The sequence below is a fragment of the Elephantulus edwardii genome, unplaced genomic scaffold (assembly GCF_000299155.1).
Source record: "Elephantulus edwardii isolate Elephantulus edwardi_28Jun2011 unplaced genomic scaffold, EleEdw1.0 scaffold00049, whole genome shotgun sequence".
Lineage (NCBI taxonomy): Eukaryota > Metazoa > Chordata > Mammalia > Macroscelidea > Macroscelididae > Elephantulus > Elephantulus edwardii.
Genome location: NW_006399799.1, coordinates 476,474 through 499,297, shown reverse-complemented (window position 1 = coordinate 499,297; position 22,824 = coordinate 476,474). Strand labels below are relative to the sequence as shown.

The window sequence follows — 22,824 nt, the reverse complement described above, 5'->3', positions numbered from 1 at the left end:
TCTCAGGCTCCTCGCTTCACCAGTGTCATCCAGTTGGGTGCTGAAGAACTTGTGTGCTGCCGCCAGCCCACCTGGGCTCCTCTCTCCACCCTCCTGAATGCACTGTCAATTACCTTTCTACAGATCCTGCCATGTTCTGCTCCAGAAGCATTTAGGCCTGGAATTAAGTTCACATCTCTTACTCTGTCATCCAGTTGCCCTCCTTGACAGCACTGCACTGTGTGGTCCTCCATGCGAGCTCCCTCTGCATCGCCAGTGTGACCAACAGCAAATGTTCAAGAAATACTCATAGAAGTACCTTTCACTGTCTTTTCTTGAGCACAGAGTGATGTGTTGTCCCTGGATGGTGCAGTTAGTGCCCTCAGGTACTAAGTAAAAGGCTGTATATTCAATTTCATCCAGAGGTGCCTTGGAAGAAAGGCATGGAGCTCTACATCTGGAAAACCAGCCATTGAAAACTCTACGGATCACACATAGTTCTACTCTTGACTCACATCATGAGTTTGAGTTAACTAGACACAACCCTGCTTGCTGAAACTGAAGAGGACCTGAAGCGCCTGCTGCAGAGGGTCAAGGACTGCAGCCTACAATATGGATTGAGGCTCAATGTCAAGAAGACAAAGATTCTCACCACTGGACCAATTGGCAGCATCAGGATGGATGGTGAAGAGATTGAGATTGTACACAGCTTTAGTTTGCTTGGCTCCATAGTCAACAGTCTTGGCACCAGCATCCAGGAAATCAAAAGGCGCATTGCCATCGGAACGTCTGCTGTTAGAGACCTCTCCAAAGTACTGAAGAGCAATGGTGTCTCTCTGGAGACTAAGGTACGTCTGATACAGGCTATGGTCTTCTCAATCACTTGTTATGCATCAGAGAGTTGGACAATGACCAAGGAGGATAGAAAGAGAATTGATGCCTTTGAGCTGTGGTGCTGGAGAAGAGTATTGAGAATACCATGGACTGCTAGGAAAACAAACAGATTTGTCCTGGAAAGGGTTAAACCGGGTGGTTCCTTGGAGGCAAGGATTCTGAGGCTCCGTCTAACATACTTTGGACATGTTGTGAGGAGAGACCGGTCCTTGGAGAGGGACATCATGCTTGGGAGGGTGGAGGGACAGCGCAGGAGAGGAAGGCCCTCTATGAGGTGGATTGATTCAGTGACTGGGATAATTGGGATGGGAGTATCAGAGACGGTACGATTGACACAGGACAGAGTGGAGTTTAGGGCTGTTGTACATAGGGTCGCTATGAGTCGTAGGCGACTCGACGGCACATAACAACAACAACAACAACAGTTACAATGATATGCTAGGGTGCTCTGGTGGTGCAGTGGTAAGAAGTCGTGCTGTCAATCCGAAGGTAAGTAGTTTGAATCCACCAGCTGCTCTGTGGTGGGAGAAAAATAGGCAATCTCTTCCTATGTGATTTACTGCCTCTGAAAATCTGCTGGAGGTCAGCTATGAGTCAGCTCTGATTTGATGACACCAAACAACAACAACATTGTGTAGGTAACTCACAAGAGTCATTTCTAAGGAGCTCTGGTGGCCTACTGGCAAGAAGCTGCATTCCAATCCCAGAGGTACATGGTTCGAATCCACCAGATGCTCTGCTGGAGAAGGAGAGAGAATCGCTTCCTGTACCAATTAGATCCAATTTGACAGTATACACACAGACACACACAGACACACAGACACACACACACACACACACACACACACACACACACACAGAGTAATAAAAGAAAATAAAAATTTTTAAAAAGAGTGATTTCTATCTCAGGCTTGAAGTTGTTATTAAGGATCATCATCTTAGGATTCCACGAATTTCTGTAATGCCAGTAAGCCCCGTCCTCTTAGAATTGCACATTTTGTTTCACATTCAGAAGGACATGACACCAGGAAGGATGAAGGGTCAGCGAAGGAGAGGAAGACCCTTGACCAGGTGGACTGACCTGGTGACTGCCACAGTGGGCGCTAGTGTGTCAGGAAATGAGAGGTTGACGCAGGATCGAACAGGGTTCAGATCTTTGTTCATAGGGTCGCTATGAGTCATACTCAGCGGCACCTAACAACAACAACCACGACTTAGGATCTTCTCTTACTATCCCTTTCAGAGTGGTCAGCAGTGGTGGCCAGCCACATGCCAGCCCTTCTGGTCTCGGGGTCGTAGAGAAAGAGTTCAAACAGTCAGTTAGGCCTTTGGACTAATGGTCCTTGATGTTCTCCACTCTTTGCTCTGGACAAAAAGGAAACAACACAACCATTTCTTCTTTATCTCCACAATAACACTCTGAGCAAGATATATTTAGAAACCACAATTACAAATGAATAAACCAGTTCAGGCAGGTTTTAGGTGCTACGTTTATTCACGCATCCATTTTTGAGCACCTACGCTGTCCTCGGTGATAAGGACACAGTAGTGAAAAAATAAACAAGGTCCCTGTTGCCAAGGAGCTCACATTCTAAGGAGCTGATATGAGACAGAGACAAGCATGTTATGCAGCGCCAGGTGCTGACAGGCGCTCTGGGGGAAAAGAAAGTCAAGTAGGGTCAAGAAGCAGAGAGCTGCTTTCTAAAGGGGTCAGAGAAGATTTAGCCTACAGAAAACATATGAGCAAAACCTGAATGAAGTGAATGAGCCTCACAGATAACCTGGTGGGACCATTCTAGAGGAAACGACAGTGAGAGTAGATTAAGTAGGGACAGCGTCTATGGAGTAGCCAAAAGGCCAAGGTGGCTGGGGCCCAGCTGGGAAGGACGGAGTGGGGAAGGAGAGGCAGCTGGATGAGGAATTTAAATGCCGTTCTTGGTAAAAGGAGGTCCACTGAGCTAAGACTGTAAATAATGTCTTTTTAAAAAATTATTTATTTTCTCCTGATTTATTTATAAAGTTTGAATACATTGTGTTCACACTGTGATAATGTCTTAAATATTTTTCTCTGCCTGCTAAAAGGACAGTGGACTAGGGAGGGTGGTAACAGGGCTAGCCCCTGGATGGGGAGGGTGGTGGCTTGGCAGGGGTAGAAGTGAATTAATGGATGGGTTGGTAGGTGGGTGAGTAAGTGAAGAAACCTGATCTGAGCACACAGGAGGAACTTTAGGAGGCACAGGTAAGCTGTGGAGAAGAGCTGGGAGGAGGATGTCCCTCAGGTGAGGCCACAAGAGGCCCCCAAGCAAAGCAGGCCTGTGAGAGGTCAACAGACAAGTCTGACTTCTGAGTCAGTCAGCAGGGCATGAGAGGGTGCTGTCAAAGGGCTGCTTAGAGGAGGAGCTTGAGGGCGGCCAGTGTCTATACAGTCAGGACTGCAGGGAAGACAACTTGAGAGACAAGTTTCTCCTCGTGGGCCTGAAGCTCCTTGATGTTCTCTACACATTATATTTGGGCGTGTTGAAAGGAGGGACCAGTGCTTGGAGAGAGACATATGCTTGGGTAGGTGGAGGGACAGTGCAAGAGAGGAAGACCCTGGATGAGACAGATTGACTCAGTGACTGGGGTAATGGGGGTTAGGTGTGTCTGAGACAATAAGGTTGGCTCAGAATAGAACAAGGTTCAGAACTGCTGTACAAAGAGCTGCTATGAGTTGCAAGCAACTTGATAGCACACAACACCACCACCACATTTAATGCTTTATTGTTCTTTCTTTACTGTTCTTTGTTGATAGAAATCAACAGACCCCACAAACTGAAAAGAACTGTTAACTATCATTGTCAAGTAAGTCATATCAAGTTCTATGTGTATCATTCTCAAAAAGGTCAATGTCACATCCATGCAACAAACAGACATGCATGCAACCTTTGAAAAGCTCCAGTGGGAAACCTGCAGAATACCCATTCCAGCTGCTGTCATTATAAAGGCTAGAGAGAGCCCAGGAGGCCCGCTCCGAGGAATGTATCAGAAGATCTACACCAATGTTCACGGCAGTACTTTGCACAAGAGCCAAAGGTGAAAACAACTAAAATGCTCATCGACAGATGAACAGATAAACAAAACGTGGTGTACATAAACAACGGAGTAAGAGAAATGAAATTCTCCTACGTGTCACTACATGGATGAACCTGGAGAACACATGCTGAGTGAAGCAAGTTAGCAGCAAAGAAACAAATACTTAGATGAAATAAGCAAATATAGAGCAACCATGATGGAACGATCAGCGGTTACCAGAGGTGAGAGGGAGAGAAAAGGGGAAATTGTGTGAGTTCATGTTAATAATGATGGAGTAATTTGGAAAAGAACAGCAAAAAAAGGTTAACAACCCATCGGATGTAATCACTGAACTGTGCGCATGGAAATTGTTGAGTTGATGAAAAGCCACCCAAAAACCTTCCTAGACAATGAAGTGGCTGGGATCTCATGGCAGTCATGGGCTCTGACCGACTTTGGAAGCAGATGTATGATCCCACAGAAAAGTCTGTTACCCTCCCCACAAAATAAAGAAGGTGTGGTGGAAGCAGATGGCATAAAAGCCACATGCACGACCTGTCTCATGCTGACACACTGAAGCAGGGTGGTCCATTGTACCTAAAGAGAAGCTCAAATGAAGATGTATTAACAACTGCAGTGAAATTCCAGAATATACAGATAAAGAGACAGAAAACAGATTTGTTTTCCCCTAGGACATCTTTGGAAGAGGTCCCTGACAGTGGACTTGCCCAAAGCAATATGTCTCTCCTTATCTCCCAATTGCTGGTACCAAGGGTGATGATAGTGGATCCAATTGTCTAGGACATCACTAACATACTGAAGAGCAATTGTGTCAGTTTGAAGACTAAAGTTTGCCTGATTGAGGCCATGGTCTTTTCAATTACTTGGTACACATCTGAAAACTGGACAATGAATAAGGATGATGGAAGAATAATCGATGCCTTTCAGTTGTGAGTTGGAGAAGAGTACTGAATAGTCCATGGACTGCCAAAAGAATGAACAGGTATATCTTGGAAAAGGTGTAGCCAGAGTGTTCCTTGGAGGCAAGGATGACAAAGCTTCATCTGTCATACTTTGGAGAGAGGCTATTCCTTGAGAAAGGATTTCATGCTTGGAAGGGTGGAGGGTCAGCAAAAGAGAGAAAGACCCCTGTCAAGATGGATTGACACATGGGTGAAGGAAATGGGAAAGATTTAGTGTGAAAACCAAGATATTCGAACTTTGTAAACAAGCCAGTATAAAACTGAAGCAAAAAATACCCAAAAAACCCCAAAACAAAAACCAACCAACCAACAAACAAAAACCCTAATAAAAGTGAGAAATAATGAAAGCCTAAAAAAAAAAATTGGGAAAAAAAAGATGGATTGACACAGTGACTGCAGCAATTGGCTTTAGTGTATCAGAGATGGTGACGATGGCACAGGCTAGAGAGGGAGTCAGATCTGTTGCTCAGAGGGTCATATGAGTCATCTTGACTTGATGGCACCTAACAGCAGGGATGAGGGAAAAGGAGAGTGGCGATCGGCAAGGCTTCTTTTTGGAGTTTACACAGTGATGTTGGCATACACTTTTGTGGATATACTAGCGTGTATGCTGTGCATATAGTTAAAGGGTACACTAAACTGAACACTTTTTCTTATGTTTTGTTGTTGTTATGTGCCATCTAGTGGCCTGCGACTCAAGCAACCCTATGTATGATAGCTCTGAACCCTGCTCTATCCTGAGCTAGTCTGTCTTCTACCCACATTGTCTCAGTTACTGTGTTGATCTATCTCCTTTTGGCTCTTCCTCTCTTGCACTGTCCCTCTGCCATTCCAGGCATAAGATCCTTCTCATCTGACAACATGCCCAAGGTATGTGAAGTGGAGTTTCAGAATCCTTACTTCCCAAGGAGCAGCTTGGCTTCACCCTCTCCAGGGCAGACCTGATTGTTCTTTTGGCAGTCCATGGTATATATGTTCAATACTCTTCTCCAGCCCCAGAGCTCAAAGGAATCCATTTTTCTTCTATCATCCTTTATTCACTCTCTAGCTTTCTGATGTATAGCAAGTAATTGCAAAGACCGTGGTCTCGATCAGGTGCACCTTAGTCTCTAGACTGACATCATTGCTCTTTAGCACCCTTGCGAGGTCCCAATGCAATTTGTTTTTTTATTTCCTGACTGCTAGTGCCAAGGATGTCAATTGTGGAACAGAGTGAGCTGAAATTTTTATCAATCTCTTCTCCATAAATAATATCTCAATTTCTTTATGAAAAAGTGGTAGGGGGGGAATGGTAATAATCATTAAAGCAGCATGGAGCACACCATGATCCAAACATATTTGTTACGTAACCCTTGCACCCCAGGTGCAGAGCTGGGAGGGGGGCTTTGTCCTGAAGAAGGACCGTCAGCCTAGGGACCATGGGCTGACTACATTCTGGCCAGTCCTATCTCAGCAGTTACTGCTGGAACAAGCAAAGTCAGCCACAACACAGTTGGCATGCTCTTGCTACCAACGTGCAGGAACTTCTCAAGACCTCCCAGTCAGCTACCTCTTTGCTCTTTATCTTTGGCATGAATTTCCAAAACTGTGTCAGATAACTGGCCCTGCTCTGCCCCCGGCCCCTCATCATCAGCGCAGAAAGGGAACAAGATGCTCTCCCACCTCCACCTGACAGTGCACTCTCAGGACCACAGGCAGTGCAGCCTGCGAAGGGGGGGGCAGGCAAGGTGGATGCCTGAGGGAGACACCACCTTGCACGGGGCACTGGAGAGTGTCAGGACAGAAGGTGAAGGTCAGGAACCAGCCCTGAGGTGGCAGGGGAAGTCTCACACGAGGCCTAGCCTCAGCTGTTTTATAAATTGAACTACCAGATTCCAGTGCAGTATTTAAAAAAAAACAACCAAAAACTAAATATTTATTTACTTCATATTTACAAAGGTGGGAGTGAGACCCAGAAAGACCCTAAAACGCCCCCACACCTGGCTGGCCAGGTCCCGTGCGCTGCAGAGAAGGCAGACACAGCTGGAAGGGACAGGATTTATGTTGCATACTTCAACTACAGCAAGTGTAAGACTGGTCCTATTTACAGGGCAGAAACACTACAGGAGGAGTCCAGGGGCGGCCAAGCGGGCACCAGAGTCCTGGCCAGAGGGTGCCATCGCTCACCGCTTCCCCACCTCTCCTAGAGGCATCTCTGCAGCCCCGCTGGGGTCCTGGGGGGGAACGGGGTCTGCTCACATGATGCTTGCTGGGGTGAAGACAGGGCCCATGCACAAGGTGTCAGCGATCTCCCAGCCACAGGACAGAGGCTTGCACATGCCCTCAGCGTCATCGTCGTCCTGTTCTGTAGGCAATAGCTGTCCGCGCAGCGCTTCCCTGAGGGCAAGACAGAGGCCATGGAGGTTGTGACTTGAGGGTTGCTGTGCAAGGAGACGTGCCCTGTGTGGTATAGGGCCCGAGAGGGACGGAGGGAAGGCCCACTACCCGCTTCTCTCTTCTCCTCTCCTGTCCACCCTCCAAGGGAAGGTACCCACATTTACTGGTCACTTACATGCCAAACATGGCGCCATATAATGCAAGAGAAAGGCCACATTAGCTCTGCCCTCCGAAAAATCCTGAGAAGGGAGCTATTATCTCCATTTTGTTGTTTTTACACACCAAAGAATCCTAGCCAACGCAGAGCTGACCCTCCTGTGGGTTTTCAGAGGTAGAAAATCACAAGGGAGGAGAAGGCCCATCTTCCTCCTGCAGAGCAGCTAGTGGAGTCTTAGCCCATATCTTCGGGTTGGTAGCACAGCTTCTTACCACTAGGCCACCAGGGCTCCATCTTTTTACTGAGCCCATTTGATGACGAGAAATTGATACTCAGAAGTGACCTGCCCTAGGTCACAATGGCAGGAGGTGGTAGAAATGGGATTGAATCCAACTCCTTCATGTCCAAAGGCCCATGTGCTTCATACCGCTGAGTTAGGATTCGAGAAAACTCACCCGCGGCCCCCTAAGGATATTCCACACACATTTCTCCTCTCACATACCATATGGATACAACCACAATCAGCTGTGGCTCCAGCCACAAACAGAGACTCCTGTTCTCACCCCTGTTCCCACAGTCAAGGTCAAAGCAGAGCTCCTAACATCTTCATGGGGGCCTGCTTCTATTCCCATGGCCATCACCATCCTTGGCCTGGTTCCCAGGTCGGCTCTACCTGGCTATAGACAATTTTCAGTACTGCCCCAGGGTCATCCTCTCAGAAGACATACCCAGCAGCTCCCCTTCATGCTTGGGCCCTGTGAGGTCAGTCCCCGCCGGGCCTGCCTGCCCCTTCTGCAGCTAACTCCTCCTCCTCTCCAGTTCACTTTAAGTCCGGCCTCCTGAGAAGCTGCTTCACTGTCCCTTCCCTGAACCTCATCATTCTCTACATCAGTGTCTGTGTGGAGGTCTGGGCCCTAGGCCGGCACCAGGGCTGCCTCTACAGAGAAGCATTCTGATTAGACCCATAAGATGAGGGAATTTCTGACATGGCCATTTTACTACATCAAAGGGTCTTGTTCCTAGGGATGAGAGTGACCACCCTGCTCCTCCGCTGGGATTGCTGATGAGGCACCGGGCCAAGTGAGGAAAAATTCCTTCACAGTGATATTGTCCTCCCTTTAACAAAATATCCCCGGGGCATGAGCATTCATTAGCTCAAGGCTGCCATGCACAGAGTAGAAACAACCATTTGTTGAATGGCTAAATGGCACTAGACTTTGATTGCTGATGCCCTGTCAATCAAGAGCTCTCTGGTGACATTCTTGAGGGCCTAAAAGAGCCTATTTAAAGTTCTTTCAACAGCTCTTTCTGTTAGAGAAAGACTTTCCAAAGAAGGGACCCTTCACCACTGGCCAGCTGGGCATCCTCTCTGCCTGTGATACTGCCCATCCCACAGAGCCGTGTGGGTGACAGAAGACAGTCACTAATAGGAAGGCTGAGGCTCATGAGCAGGCAAAGCTATCCTGGGTCACCGGTCAGGTCTATCTGAAGCTACGCTATCCTGCCTCAGTCCTAGAGACATTGTTATTGCATACCATCAAGTTGGAACCAACCCATAGCTGACCCTCCAGTGGGTTTTTCAGAGGCAGTTTTTATCACACGAGAGGCGAGTGTCCATCTTTCTCCCATGAAGCAGCTGGTGAATTCAAATCGAGTGCCTTTGGGATGGCAGCACAGTTTCTTACCACTAGGCCATGAGAGAGCAGTCCTAGAATAGCCCTACTAAATGCAGGTCAGATTCTACCATTCATCTTCAAGCCAGCAAGAACGTCCTGTTCTTCTCAAAGGCCTACACTTGGACTTCAAGTCCTTCTAAGAACTTGACGGTCCTTCTCAGATCTAGCCTTGCCTCTCCAGTCATGACCAATCTCTGTTAGTTCCTCGGAAGCACCATGCTTATTCCTGTCCCTTCTGCTGGGACCTCCTTCCATTCATCTCTCCTGCCTCCTCCTGGCTAACACCCCCTCATCCTGCAGGCTTTGCTATAAAGACTCCCTCCTCAGGGAGGAGGTCTCAGGCAGGTCTGAGACACAAGAGCACTAAACTTGCATAACCCACCTGCCCAGCACAGCATTAGCGTGAGTGTTGAGTGTGTCTCACTGGGATGCTGGGGCTCATTCATGACCACAGGTGGGTGCCAAGCACAGGCCTCCCCTTCTGACAGCAGCCAAGAACCTGTTGTCAACTGGGCAATTCAGATGCAGAGCACACATCTCAGGTTTCTCTCCTCACCTCTGGCCCATCTGCCCCCTCCACACAAACCCCCTTCTCCCCACCCCCAGCAGGGCCCTCTTACCAGGCCACACGGGACATGGCATAGGTGATGTGGCAGGCCTGGGTCCCCCCGAGGAGGGAACCCGTTCCTATGGTGTAGGCACCCATGTTCTCAAAGACCAGCCAATCGCCTACGTGTAGTTGCGGCAGCCACAGGCCCTCGGCCACACAGTCATCGCCATCGACCACTGGGCCCCACAGGCTGCTGCTGTACAGGGGCTGCTCCGTATGTGGTTTCTGCAGGGGAAAGTGATACCCACATTCAGTTTCCTGAGCAAGCCACAGTCTTAGTACTGTCCCCCTCAAAGGTCTCCCACAGCCAAGAGGATCAAGACTAAACTAGGCTTCCTAGCCAGCACAGTGGCGCCTAACACGGCAATGACCCACCCTCTGTATTCACTGCCTTCCACACTCTAAAGTCACACTGCCCGGTCCAGCCTCTACCACTCACTGTTTCTATGATTTGTGGCAAGATATTGACTCTCACCATGCTTCAGTTTGTTCGTTTGTAAAATGGGAATAAGGATAACACTGACATTAAATGACTCCATAAGGAGAAATGAGTTGGCATGTAGAGAGGTTTAGACTAGTGCCTGGCGCGTGGCAAGGACTCAATAAGTTCACACTGCGCCTGTTAGTGTTTTGACCGTCACTGTAGTCTGATCTTCATTGACGCCTGCTTTCCAGACCACTGGTTCTTCCATGTTTCCACAGCCGCCCCTCAACTCTGAAATCCAACCTGTCTCTGGGCCTAACCTGGACTCCTTCATTTAAAGGTGAACCCTCTCACCCCATGCCAGACCTAATAACATGAGCCAGAAGTACACGGTCAAGTCCTTGGGGCTCTCAGTGTGGTGAGGAAGATCTGCTTTCTAATGGAAAACCAAGGGGTGACCTAGCAGAGACCACAGAGGACCATCCAGGTAGACAGGATTACTCTTCACTTTGGGGACATGGAGACCCTGAAAGGGAATGTGACCTACCCTAAGGTGACCCTGCCCAGAAACATACCTTTATTACATAAAATTACTAAAAATGGTACATTTCTTTCCTTAAACAATCTCCAAATCTGGGAAGGATATCTGTAACACACGCCATTCACAGATAGATAAAGTGTTGGTGCAATTTGTCATGGTGTGGGGATTTTGCTAGGCAGGTCCTAAAGGAAGTGACCACTCTGAGAGAGACAGGAAGAGACAGGACAACATTTTCTGGTGCCCACAGCTTCAGGCTCCACCTTGCACAGAACCAGCAATGCTCTAGTTACTCTTGTGGTTATGAGCCATTGAGTCGGCACCAGGTCAGAGCTGACCCTCCAGCGGGGTTTCAGAGGCAGTAAACTGCAGAGGAGGAGACCCACCATCTTTCTCCTGTTGAGCCACAGGTGGGGTCAAACCACATGACGTGCTGTGGCTCCGTGGCCATAGGAGATCCCTCCAGACTCCCTTCTCCACCCCTGACCTTCCCACAGACTGCTCCCTCAGGCTCAAACTCTATTTGTCTTTCAGATGCCAGATAAAATGACCACAGAATCCCCTTTTCTATCAGCCCTAAACTACTCCAACTGCTTGGCCTTCATAGCATTGATCTTAATTAATAATTAAATATTTGTGTAATGTATGTCTCAGTCTCTTTTCTGTTTAAGACCATAAATCCCACCCAATCATATTGTTTTTTTCTACTTGTATCTCTTCCATGCCTAGCACACAGTAGGCACTTTTCAGATTATTTTTTTTTAAATAATACACACCCATGTTTATTGCAGCTTTGTTCGCAATAGCAAAGAGCTGGAAACATCCCAAGTGCCCGTCAACAAACAAATGGATAGAGAAACTCTGGTATATTCACACTATGGGATTCTATGCAGCATTGAAAAACAAGGAACTCATGAAATATTATACAAAACGGGTGACCCTGGAGGACATTATGTTGAGTGAAATATCTCAGTCACAAAAGGACAAATATTGCATAGGGCCACTGCTGTAAAACAGGGCTGACATCAGGGTTGAAGGAAGACAGAAAAGGAGAGGAGGAATAATATATATTCCATTGAAATGGATGAGGCCGAGAACTGTTTAAAAGGGACACATGAATGGGTATTTTTGTCATTACTGAAATCCAGAATGAAGGCTGCATAGTGGAGTGGACTTGAGGGTGAGGGATTGCATAACAATGAAAGAGTTTTTCTTTTTCTTTTCAAGGATAAGAGTGAATTGAGCAGGAGGAGGAGAGTAGGGAGAAAAGTACAACAATGAAACCCTAGGTCTCTGTAAAATTTCATTAAAAAGAATTTTTAAAATAACCTAAGGGGGAAAAAAGACAGCAAAGGTCATTAAAAATGCAGAAAAGAAAATATCAAAATGAATGTTAGAAGATTCTAACATTCAAGAGCTGACAATACACCAATTGAGATGTTTCAACAAATAAATGCAACACTGAAAGTTAAAAAAGAGTCAACAAATGAGATTAAAACAACCCAAGTATCCATCAATAAACAAATGGATAGAGAAGCTGTGGTATATTCACACAATGGTATACTACGCTGCGTTGAAGAACAAGGAACTCATGAAATATTATACAAAATGGGTGACCCTGGAGGACATTATGCTGAGTGAAATATTTCAATCACACAGGGACAAATATTGTGCTGTGCCACTGTTGTAAAATGGGACTGACATCGAGGTTGAGGGAAGACTGAGAAAGATGGGATAAATAATGTATACTACATTGAAACAGATGAGGGAGAGAACTGTTTTAAAGGGATATATGAGTAGGTATTATTACCATGACAGGAGTCCAGAATGAAGGCTGTACAGTGGAGTGAACTTGGGGGGAGGAACTGTATAACAATGAAATAATTTTTCTTTTACTTTTCAAAGAAAAGAGTGAATTGGGGGTAGGGGTGGACAAGGAGAAAAATGCAACAATGAATGGAAGGAAACCATAAGTCTCTATAAAAGTTCATTAAAATTAATTTTTAAAAATGAGTGAACAAGTGAGGAATAGATAAGTGATGAGAAAGAAGGAGTACAAGAAAGAAACAAAAATCAGGAAAGGATTAAAGCCATCCAAAGAGATCAAGAGGCAGTGGGAAAACCCAGCAGAGACAAAGAGCAATGCCTTCTCCAGGAGCAGGAGTCATTAAGACACGGGATTCATAATCAGGAATAATATTCACATTATTTGGGGGGAAACAATCTATCTCACTAATAAGAAAAGAGGGGAGCTCTGGTGGCTTAGAGGTAAGAAGCTGCACTGCAATCCCGAAAGGATGTGGTTCAGATTCACCAGCTGCTCTGCAGGAGGATGGGTAATCTCTTCCCATGTAAGCAATTGTCTCTGAAAATCTGCTGGAGGGTAAGTTATGTGTCAGTCCCAACTCAGTGGCACTCACAACACCACCACCCCTACACACAATAAGAACAGATAAGTATACATGTTATTAAAATCAAGAATGAGAACTAATCTTCATTTATCCATTCAGTGTGTGCTTATTGAGCACCTACTATATGGCAGGCTCTGATTTAGGAAGCAGGGACACAGTAGTGAATATAAACATGGAGGGGAAGTCTTTCATATTCTGGTAAGTTATGTCCCTTTTCAGGTAAGTTAACATTCTTGTTTATAATTTCCTTCTAATGATTAAAATAAATCTCAGTTACTCTGAATGGTTTCTCTTAGTTTCAATCATTAAAAATAAGGACACTAACTTTTTAATTTTTTTTGGAAAGCAAGAGAAGGGAAAGGATGCAGCAAAAAATATATACTGTAGGACCCTTTTAAAGGTTCTTTCACAATAGGGAAAAGGCACCTTTGACTTCTAGTGAATATTCTTTCTTCTTAGTAACAATATTTTTTTTTAAAGTTAGAGGAAAAAAGATCTTAAAACTTTGCTGGAAACACTGTCCTTTTGCTGTTAAAGGCAATATTTTTCAAAGGAATGAGCAAGCTATTCTAGATGCATGTTCCAAATGGCTTGTACTTTGGAGCTCTTGTCTACAAATCTGGTAACTGAGTGGACAGGGACAAGCACCTGTGAAAGTACAAGATGCCCGGGACATAGCCACAAAATCCCCTCTTCACACTCTATTTGGAAGGAGGCGAGACAAGCTGTAATTTCCAGAGATGGGAAGTGACATTTTCCCAGGTTCCAGTGAGAGTTAATGGCAAAACCCTGAGAGGTCCCAGACAAGGGGCCTCCCAAGTCACACTCATGGTCTTATTCAAAGTAATACAAAATGTGAGCATATCCACAGGAGAAACAAGATCTAACATTTAAAAAGGCACATGGGCCTGCTGAAGTCAGTAAATAATTCCTTTATTTATAAAGATTAAATTAATAATTCCTATGCCATGGATTGCCAAGAAAACAAACAGGTTTTAAAACTTTGTTTCACATATTTTGGGAATGTTGTCAAGAGGGGCCAGTCCTTGGAGAAGGACATCGTAGTTGGAAAGGTAAAGGGTGAACACAGGAGAGGTAGATCCTAGATGAGATGGATTGACATGGTGACTTGTGGCAATGGGGTCAGGAGTGTTGGAGACAGTGAGGTTGGCTCAGGATAGGGCAACATCCAGAGCTGTTGTTCATAGAGCCACTATGCGTTGCAGATGACTCAATGGCACATAGCAACAACAACATGCTGCATAAAGAGAACTCTGGTGGTCTAGTGGTAAGGAGTTGAGTTGCCAACATAAAGGCAGACAGTATGAATCTACCAGCTGTTCCATGGGAGAAAGATGAGTAATCTTCTCCCGTGCAATTTAGTGCCTCTAAAAACCTACTGGATGAGTGAGTCAGCTATGAGTTGGTTCTGACTCAACTGTACACAACAACTACATAAAGGAACTCTAGTGGCTTAGGGATAAGCACTGCACTGCCAACCCAAAGCAAATGGTTCTAATCCATCACTTTGACTACTTGGGAAATCTGCGGGGGGCAGGGGTGTTCAAGCTGTTTAGCATGCAAGCTATTGTGGCAGGTCAAAAGTACAGGGGAAAGTTTCCACTTACAGTAGTCATGAAAACATTAAACTGGTAAAACGTGGAGCACAAAAATATTCACTCAAAAAGAAATAAAATCTCAATATAAGAAATAGAATATGTAAATTCTATCCTTGTCTAGCTAGAGAAACTTGTAAAGCAAGAGAATATTTCTAAATATTTATAAAAATAATATATCATGCATAAATATAAACAATAAAATTAATCTCTTCATCATTTTCTTATTTTCATATGGTTTCCACAAATGATTCTGTCCATGTATCATACTAATAGAAATGGGTTAATGACTACGTTGTCTTCACAACTTGCTTTTTTTTTACCATTGTTGAAATCTATATCCACAGCTTCTTCCAAATTTTATATACACCTGTGTCGCAAGCGACTCGATGGCACATAACAACAACATGTAGTTCCATGTCTTTGGTGGTGTAGTCTGTTGTTACTGTTGTTGTTATGTGCCACTGAGCCACTTGTGACTCAGCGTCCCTCAGTACAAGAGCCCTGTACCCTGCTCTATCTTGAGCCAACTTCACTGTTTCTCATACACCTACCACCATTACCCCAGTCACTGAGTCAATCCATCTCATCCACGGTCTTCCTCTCTTGTGCTGTCCCTCCACCCTTCCAAGCATGATGTCCCTCTCCAAGGCCGGGTCCCTCCTTGCAATATGCCCAAAATATGTCAAACAGAGCTTTTGAATCCTTGCCTCCAAGGAGCAGCCTTGTTTCATCCTCTTTAGGAAGAACCTGTTTGTTCTCTTAGCAGTCCATGGTATATTCAATACTCTTCTCCAGCACCACAGCTCAAAGGCATAGATTCTTCTTCTATTATCCTTAGTCACTGTCCATCTCTCCGATGCATAGCAAGTAATTGCAAAGACCATGGATCAGGTTCACCTTGGTCTCTACTCTGATATCACTGCTCAGAATTGCTAATCCAAATACTGTGCCTCTCTGGCAGTTCAAATCCACCAATGACTCCAAGAGAGAGAAATAAGAGCAATTTCCTCCTATATGATTTATAGTCTAGGAAACCCAATGGAGCTATGAGTCAGTTGTGACTGGGCAACAGGAAAGAGAGTTCCTTGTGCTCCATGGTATTCACTGTATATAGGACAGACAGTAATGTATTTATCCATTAGGCTGCCAACAAACATTACAGCTCCTTCCAGTATTTATAAAAATCTCCACTGTACACATTTTGAAAAGTCTCAAACATCCACTGTAAGAGGGCTTGTTTGTTTTGTTTTTTACAATACATGCCTAGAAAACTGCCAACACATTGGTTTATACACTTGTGAATTTTATTTGAATAATGTCAACTTGTCCCCCCTAGAAGAAATATCAATTTCTATGTCCTAAGCAGTGTCTAAGAAATCCCACTGCTCAATATCCTCCCAATTCTTGATATGGTCAGACTTTTAAATTTTTTCATAATCTTGTTGCATTGTTGTTGTGTACCATAGAGTTGAAACTGACGCTCTGGCAGGTTTTCAGATGCAGTTAATCTCACAGAAGGAGATTCCCAATCTTTCTCCCACGGAGCAGCTGGTGGTTTCAAACTGGGTGCCTTCAGAATTGCAGCACAGCTTCTTACCACTAGGCCACCAGCGCTTCCTTTATTATGAGCTGGTAAATGTGAAATGGTATCTTATTTTAATTTCTCTTTCCATTTCCTTGATTTCCAACAAAGCTGAACATCTTTACATTTTCTACCTGTCTTTCCTCCTCCTCTATGAACTTACCATCTTTTGTTTTCTTAAGATTATTTACTACTTAAGAATTCTTCATATATTTGTCTACAATATATTTATATTATATAAAATTATAAAGTACAATATAAAATGTATAAAATTTATATTGATATAGTTGTCTACCTTTTTACCAATTTTCCAACATTTTCTCTATTTATTATTGCGTCTTTTTTCATTATTGATTTGTTATTGTTGTTGTTGAACAGATATTCTTTGTTGCAATATGGACAAATCCACAATGTTGTGTGTTTTTTCTTTCTGGACTTTAAAATATTTTTTTAAATATCTAGTTTGAATGTTCTCCAATTTTGGTTTCCAGAATGTATATTGATGTACTGCTTGAGATAAGGATTCAATTTCATTTTTTTTAACATAGGGACAACAAGCTGCACTATATTCTGAGTAATACTCAATAATCTGCTTGGAAACCCCATCAAAAAAATCAAGTTTCCATCCATCTGCAGGTCTTTTCTGTGTGCTTCCAACTATGTTTCCCTGGTCTATTTTTTCATGCTTGTGCCAAAACAAAACTATGTTGATTACCTTGGAGGGTGGTGGTGGTGTTATGTGCTGCAAAGTTTATTGTGATTCACAGCGACCCTATGTACAACAGTCCTAAACCCTGCTCTATCCTGTGCCAACCTCATTGTCTCCAACACACCTACTCCCATTACCCCAATCACTGAATCAATCCATCTCATCTAGGGTCCTCCTCTCTTGCGCTGTCCCTCCACTCTCCCAAACACGACGTCCCTCTCCAAGGACTGGTCCCTCCTTGCAACATGCCCAACATATGTTAGACAAAGCTTTAGAAATCCTTCCTCCAAAGAGCAGCCCAGTTTCACCCTCTTCAGGACAAACCTGTTTGTTTCCCTAGTAGTCCATGGAATATTCAAGACTCTTCTCCAGCACCACAGCTCAAAGGCATCAATTCTCTTTCTATCATTCCTAGTCATTGTCCAGCTCTCTGATACAAAGCACACAACTGTGAAGACTATGGCTTGTATCAGGTGCACCTTACTTAGTCTCATCTAGTTCCCTTTTCATGCTTTATACGCTAGCATGCCTGCCAACCTTAAAGTCTAAAATGAGTATCTTCAACTCTCTCAGTTCGAGGTCTTATAATGTCACCACTTGGCTATCAGTTCGCTGTACTGAGGTACATTGCTGTAATGCTGGAGGCTATACCATAGCAGGGTCACCTATGGTGGACAGCTTTCAGCCGAGCTTCCCAACTAAGAGGCAGGACTAACCATCCACATCTGAAAGAACAGGCCCTTGGAAACTCTATGAATAACAGCAGGACATTGATCAATACAGTGCCACAAGATGAGCCCCTCCAGTTCAAAGACACTCAAAATGTGACAGGGGAAGGGCTGCCTCCTCAGAGTCCACTATAATGAAGCAGATGGCAGCGGCCCAGGCTCCATGGACTGTATGAGGGAGAGGGAAGGTTCCAGGAAGTGACTCAGTACTAATTGAGGGGTTTCAGATTAGCCTCTCTATAACTTCAATTACCGTATTTTTCACCGTTAGAAATTCTGTTTAGTCCTTTAAAATTATGCAGTTAGGGAGCTCTGGTGGCCAAATGGCAAGAAGCTGTGCTGCAATCCCAAAGGCACACAGTTCAAATCCACCAGATGTTCTGCTGGAGGAAGAGGGGCAATCTCCTCCTGTGCCAGTCAGATCTGACTTGACAGTACACAACACGAAAAAAAACCCAACACTATAGTTATATTTCTATATTCACATATTCCTTGGTCATGTTTTCAAACCCACTTCTTTAAACAACTGAAACGTTTTTGCTTTCTTTTTAGCACCTTATAATTCCAACACACAGTGACTGACACGGTGGCTGCACAATGGGCTCTAGTGTGTCAGAAGGGTGAGGACAGCACAGGATAGGACAGGATTCAGAGGTGTTATTCATAAGGTTGCTATGGGTCCTGCTTGACTCGATGGGACCTAATAACAACAACAATGCAATTCCAATACACAAAAATCCCTCCAGGACTGGAGATACTATTTAGTTCTCCTCAGGTCCTCCCTCATGTTTCTTTGTGTCTTTAACTATTGAACCAATTCGGTCATGGCCAGTGAAGCAAAGCCAGAACAGATGTGATTTTTTTTTTCTCCCCCATTTGGGTGATCCAAAATAGTAACTGGAATAGGAAAATTTAGCAGCTAGAAACCCTGGAGTGAGACTTTTAGAAGAGGCCTAGTGAGCCCTTTCAAAAGTCTAGTCCAAGACACTGGATTATTGCCAGGACCATGAAAAACAACACATTTTCAAAGCAGCACAGTTGGCTGCCATCTTTGAGTTTTCAAGTCAACCAGTCGAGAGTCTTGATTGTTATGATAGTTTCTGAGACGAAGATAACATCTCTAGCAGATTTTGATCCATAATTCTCCCCATCTCATTCCACATTCCAATTCACTCTCCTTTTTAAATTCAGGTTCATCCTGGTGTTACTTCATCATCCGTGACTGAAACTGGCTGAATCTGTTTGTACGCATGCATAGAAATCTGTCCGCGGGAATTCTTAAAAGCCTTTTTCTAGAAAGAGCACGAGTTTGCTTTTGCCAAACAAAGTAAATTCTTGGCTTGAGGTTCTTCATAACACATAATTAATGTGAATCTGGACTTCAAACCCAAGAAAAGGCTGTCTTGTTGTTGCAAAGCCTCCATTTTTTGCCCTGCTCCAAACACTGCCAACATCAAAACAGACACATTTTCTTGTCCTTTTCTACAGGCCAGAATTTTCCTAGTTTACTTAGACGAGGATGCACTTTTCTTGGATTCCTTGTTTCATGTGAGTATCTACTAAATCAAGCCCGATGAATCACATGACTGGGGAGGGAAAAAAAGTGACACTCAAGACTGCAAGAATTCAGCACTGCACACCCAGAAAGAAAGCCAGTTACAGAATCAGGTAACCTCACTGAATTCGACAGTCTTCAAACACAGACTTGACTAGCCATTGTTTTATGTGTTTTAGATATATTAGTAAACAAAACAAAGATTCTTGTCCTCATGAGGAAAGGCAAACAGTAAAGCTAAGAAATAAATTATATAGCATGATAGAAGATTACAGTTTGCATTATTGTAAAGTAGTAGGTTATCAGGATCAGATGACTGAGGGGATACAGTTCTTCAATTAGGGTAGCCTCCTTCCAATCATGTAAAAATTCAGGCCTCATAGTCTCTGACCCTCAGCTTCTATCATGCTCTGGCAAATATGAAAACAGCAACAACAACAAAACACAACCACTTTGTGGCTTCCTAAGGCAGTCCTATCTCTGGCCTTGGCTTCTAAAAGCCCTGTTCAGGCAAGTGTTACAAAACCCTTTTAACCTTGCCAATTCCTGCCGAGTAGCCCTTTCATTCAGCCAGAAAGCTAAGGCCAGAAGGTGTTTGGTTCTAACTCTGTGGAGTAAACCTCAGAAGTAGTAAATTGCCCTGGAGGAGACTGCTCAGCCTTCTCTCATATAACCATTACCACTATTTCCAAAATGTTTTAATTACTTCAAATAAAAACTCTGTATCCATTAAACAATTTCCCACTCCCCTTTTGAAAGCCCTTGATAATGTCTATTTTCTGCCTCGATGAATTTGACTATTTTAGATATCTTATTATAAAATAGCGGTCCTAGTGGTTCAGTGTGTAAGACAGCCATCGAGCTGCTAATTGAAAGGTCAGTGGTTTGAATCTCCTAGCTGCTCGACAGGAGAAAGATGGTCTATCTCCTCCCAGAGAGATTTCCAGCCTTGGAAGCCTGATTATCATTTTGAGGCAGCACCAATTCAGTGACAGTGGGATATATTAGATACAGGATATAAGTATTTTTCCCTTAGTGTCTGGCTTATTTTAATTTAGCATAATATTTTTAAGTTTCATCCACAGAATAGTTTATAGTATAATTCTATTCCTTTTTATGACTGAATCATCCTCTACTGCATGGATGCATTGCATTTTGTTCCACCATCTGTTTGTGGGTTTTTTTATGGATATTTGAGTTGTTTCTACCTTTTGGTTCTTGTGAATAAGACTGCATGAACATTAGCAGATGAGTAACTGAGTGGTTGCTCATTTGCTTTCAATTCATTTTGACATATTTCTAGGAAAGGAATCACTGAATCCTATGGGAAAGGAATCACTGGCAACTCTGCTTAATGTGAGGAGCCATCAAACTGTCTTCCACAATAGTGGCATCATATGCATGCTCACCAGCGATGTACAAAGGTTTCAATTTCTCCATATCTTCTTCAACACCACTTGCTATTTTTCATTTACTTTTACTGTTATAATAATTGCCGTCCCAGTGTGTATAAATGGATAATTCATTGGGGGTTTGTACACATTGTTCCACCATCTGCTCTGTAGGGGAAAGACAGGCAGTCTCCCCAGTGCAATTTACTGCCTCTGGAAACCCACTGGAGGGTCACCAATGAGGCAATTACAACTGGACAGTACTGACAACCAATAACAATTCATGACGGAGTGCTGGTGACCTAGTGGGTAAGGAGTCGCACTGCCAATCCAAAGGTAGATGGTTCAAATGCACCAAACAGATGCTTTGAGGGATAAAAATGGGAAATCCCCTCCCAAGTGATTTCTAGATTCTGAACACCTGCAGGAAGGTTAGCTATGAGTCATTTCCAACTGGATGGCATTTAATAACAAGTATAAATATACATACATATGTATATATATATATATATATATATACACACACACACACACTGTACATACATATGTACTATACATATATCACTAATATCACACACTAGCAAAATCCTGCTGAAGATTATCCAGAAAAGACTTCAACTGTACATTGACAGAGAACGACCAGAAATAACAGGCTGGGCTTAGAAGAGGTCATGGCACTAGGGACATTATTGTCAATGTCAGATGGATCTTGGCAGAAGGAAGAGAGTACTAGAAGAATATCTATCTGTGTTTTATTAACTATGCAAAGGCATTTAACAGCGTGGATCACAAGAAATTGTGGCTAACCTTGAGGAGAAAGGGAATCTCAGATCACTTGATCGTGCTTATATAAAACCTATATTTGAACCAGTCCTCAGAACAGAGCAAGGAAACAATGCATGGTTCAAAATCAGGAAAGGAGTGTGTCAGGGATGCATTCTGTGCCTGTACTTTTTCAATCTGTATGCAGAACAGATCATTCGGGAATCAGGGCTTTAAGAGGAGGAGTGTGGCATCAGGAATGGGGGAAGACTCATTAACAACCTACGATATGCAGATGACACAGCCTTGCTTGCTGAAACTGAGAAGGACCTGAAGCACTTGCTGCAAAAGTTCAAGGACTTTAGTCTTCAATATGGTGGATTGAAGCTCAACATCAAGAAGACAAAGATTGTCACCACTGGGGCAATTGGCAGCACCATATTACACTGAAGAAGAGATTGAGGTTTTTAGCAATTACAGCTTGCCTGGCTCCACAATCAACACTCTTAACACTAGCAGTCAGGAAATTAAAAGACTAATTGCATTGGGAAAATCGGCTGTCATAGACTTCTCCAGAGTGCTGAAGAGCAATGATGTTAGTCTAGATACAAAGGTGCACCTAATCCAGATCTTTTCAATTACTTGTTATGCTTCAGAGAGTTGGACAATGACTAAGGATGACAGAAGAAGAATAGATGCCTTCAAATTGTGGTGCTAGAGAAGAATTTTGAACATACCATAGACTGCCAAGAAAACAAGTAGGTCTGTCTTGAAGAGGGTGAAGGCAAGTCTCTCCTTTGAGGCTAGGATTTTGAAGCTCTGCCTCACATACTTTGGGCACATGGCCAAAAGAGATCAGTCCTTGGAGAAAGACATCATGCTCGGAAGGGTGGACAGACAGCGCAGGAGAGGGAGAGCCAGGATGAGATGGATTGGTACAGTAACTGGAGCGATGGGGATTTGTGTGTCAAAGTTAGTGAGACTGACTCAGGACAGGGAAGGGTTCAGAGCTGCTGTACGTAGGGTTGCTATGTATCGCAGGTGACTCAATGGCACATAAAACCAATAACATACTATGACAGATTTGGAAGTAAGAGTGGCATCCACTTCCTAAATAACATGGCTTTGGATGTTATTTTGATAAATTATAATAGTTGTAGAGAGGCTTCAGGCCTTTTGTTCATAGGGTTGCTATGAGTCATGCTCGACTCGAAGTCAATCAACAACATACATACATACAACATATAGTGGTGGTGGTGGTAGTGTTATGTGTCATTGAGTTCCTTGTGACTCATAGCAACCCTATGTACAACAGCTTTGAACCCTGCTCTATCCTGAGCCAAAGTTCCTGTCTCTGACAAACCTAGTTTCACTCTCTC

At 43.9% G+C, this 22,824-nt stretch overlaps 1 protein-coding gene across 2 annotated transcripts in view; it reads right to left on the bottom strand.

Annotated features, from left to right (window-relative positions):
* Positions 1–6,809: 6,809 nt before the first annotated feature.
* ADC (arginine decarboxylase) overlaps positions 6,810–22,824 on the bottom strand; it is a 74,816-nt gene continuing 58,801 nt past the window's right edge. The window contains exons 10-11 of one of the 2 annotated variants that reach the window (XM_006886415.1): positions 9,737–9,951; positions 6,810–7,283 (exon numbers count right to left, since the gene is read on the bottom strand). In XM_006886415.1, the coding sequence (XP_006886477.1) occupies positions 7,142–7,283; positions 9,737–9,951 (357 nt within the window). In that variant the 3' untranslated portion in view covers positions 6,810–7,141. The remainder of the gene's footprint in view (positions 7,284–9,736; positions 9,952–22,824) is intronic. The other variant, XM_006886416.1, reaches the window with a different exon arrangement.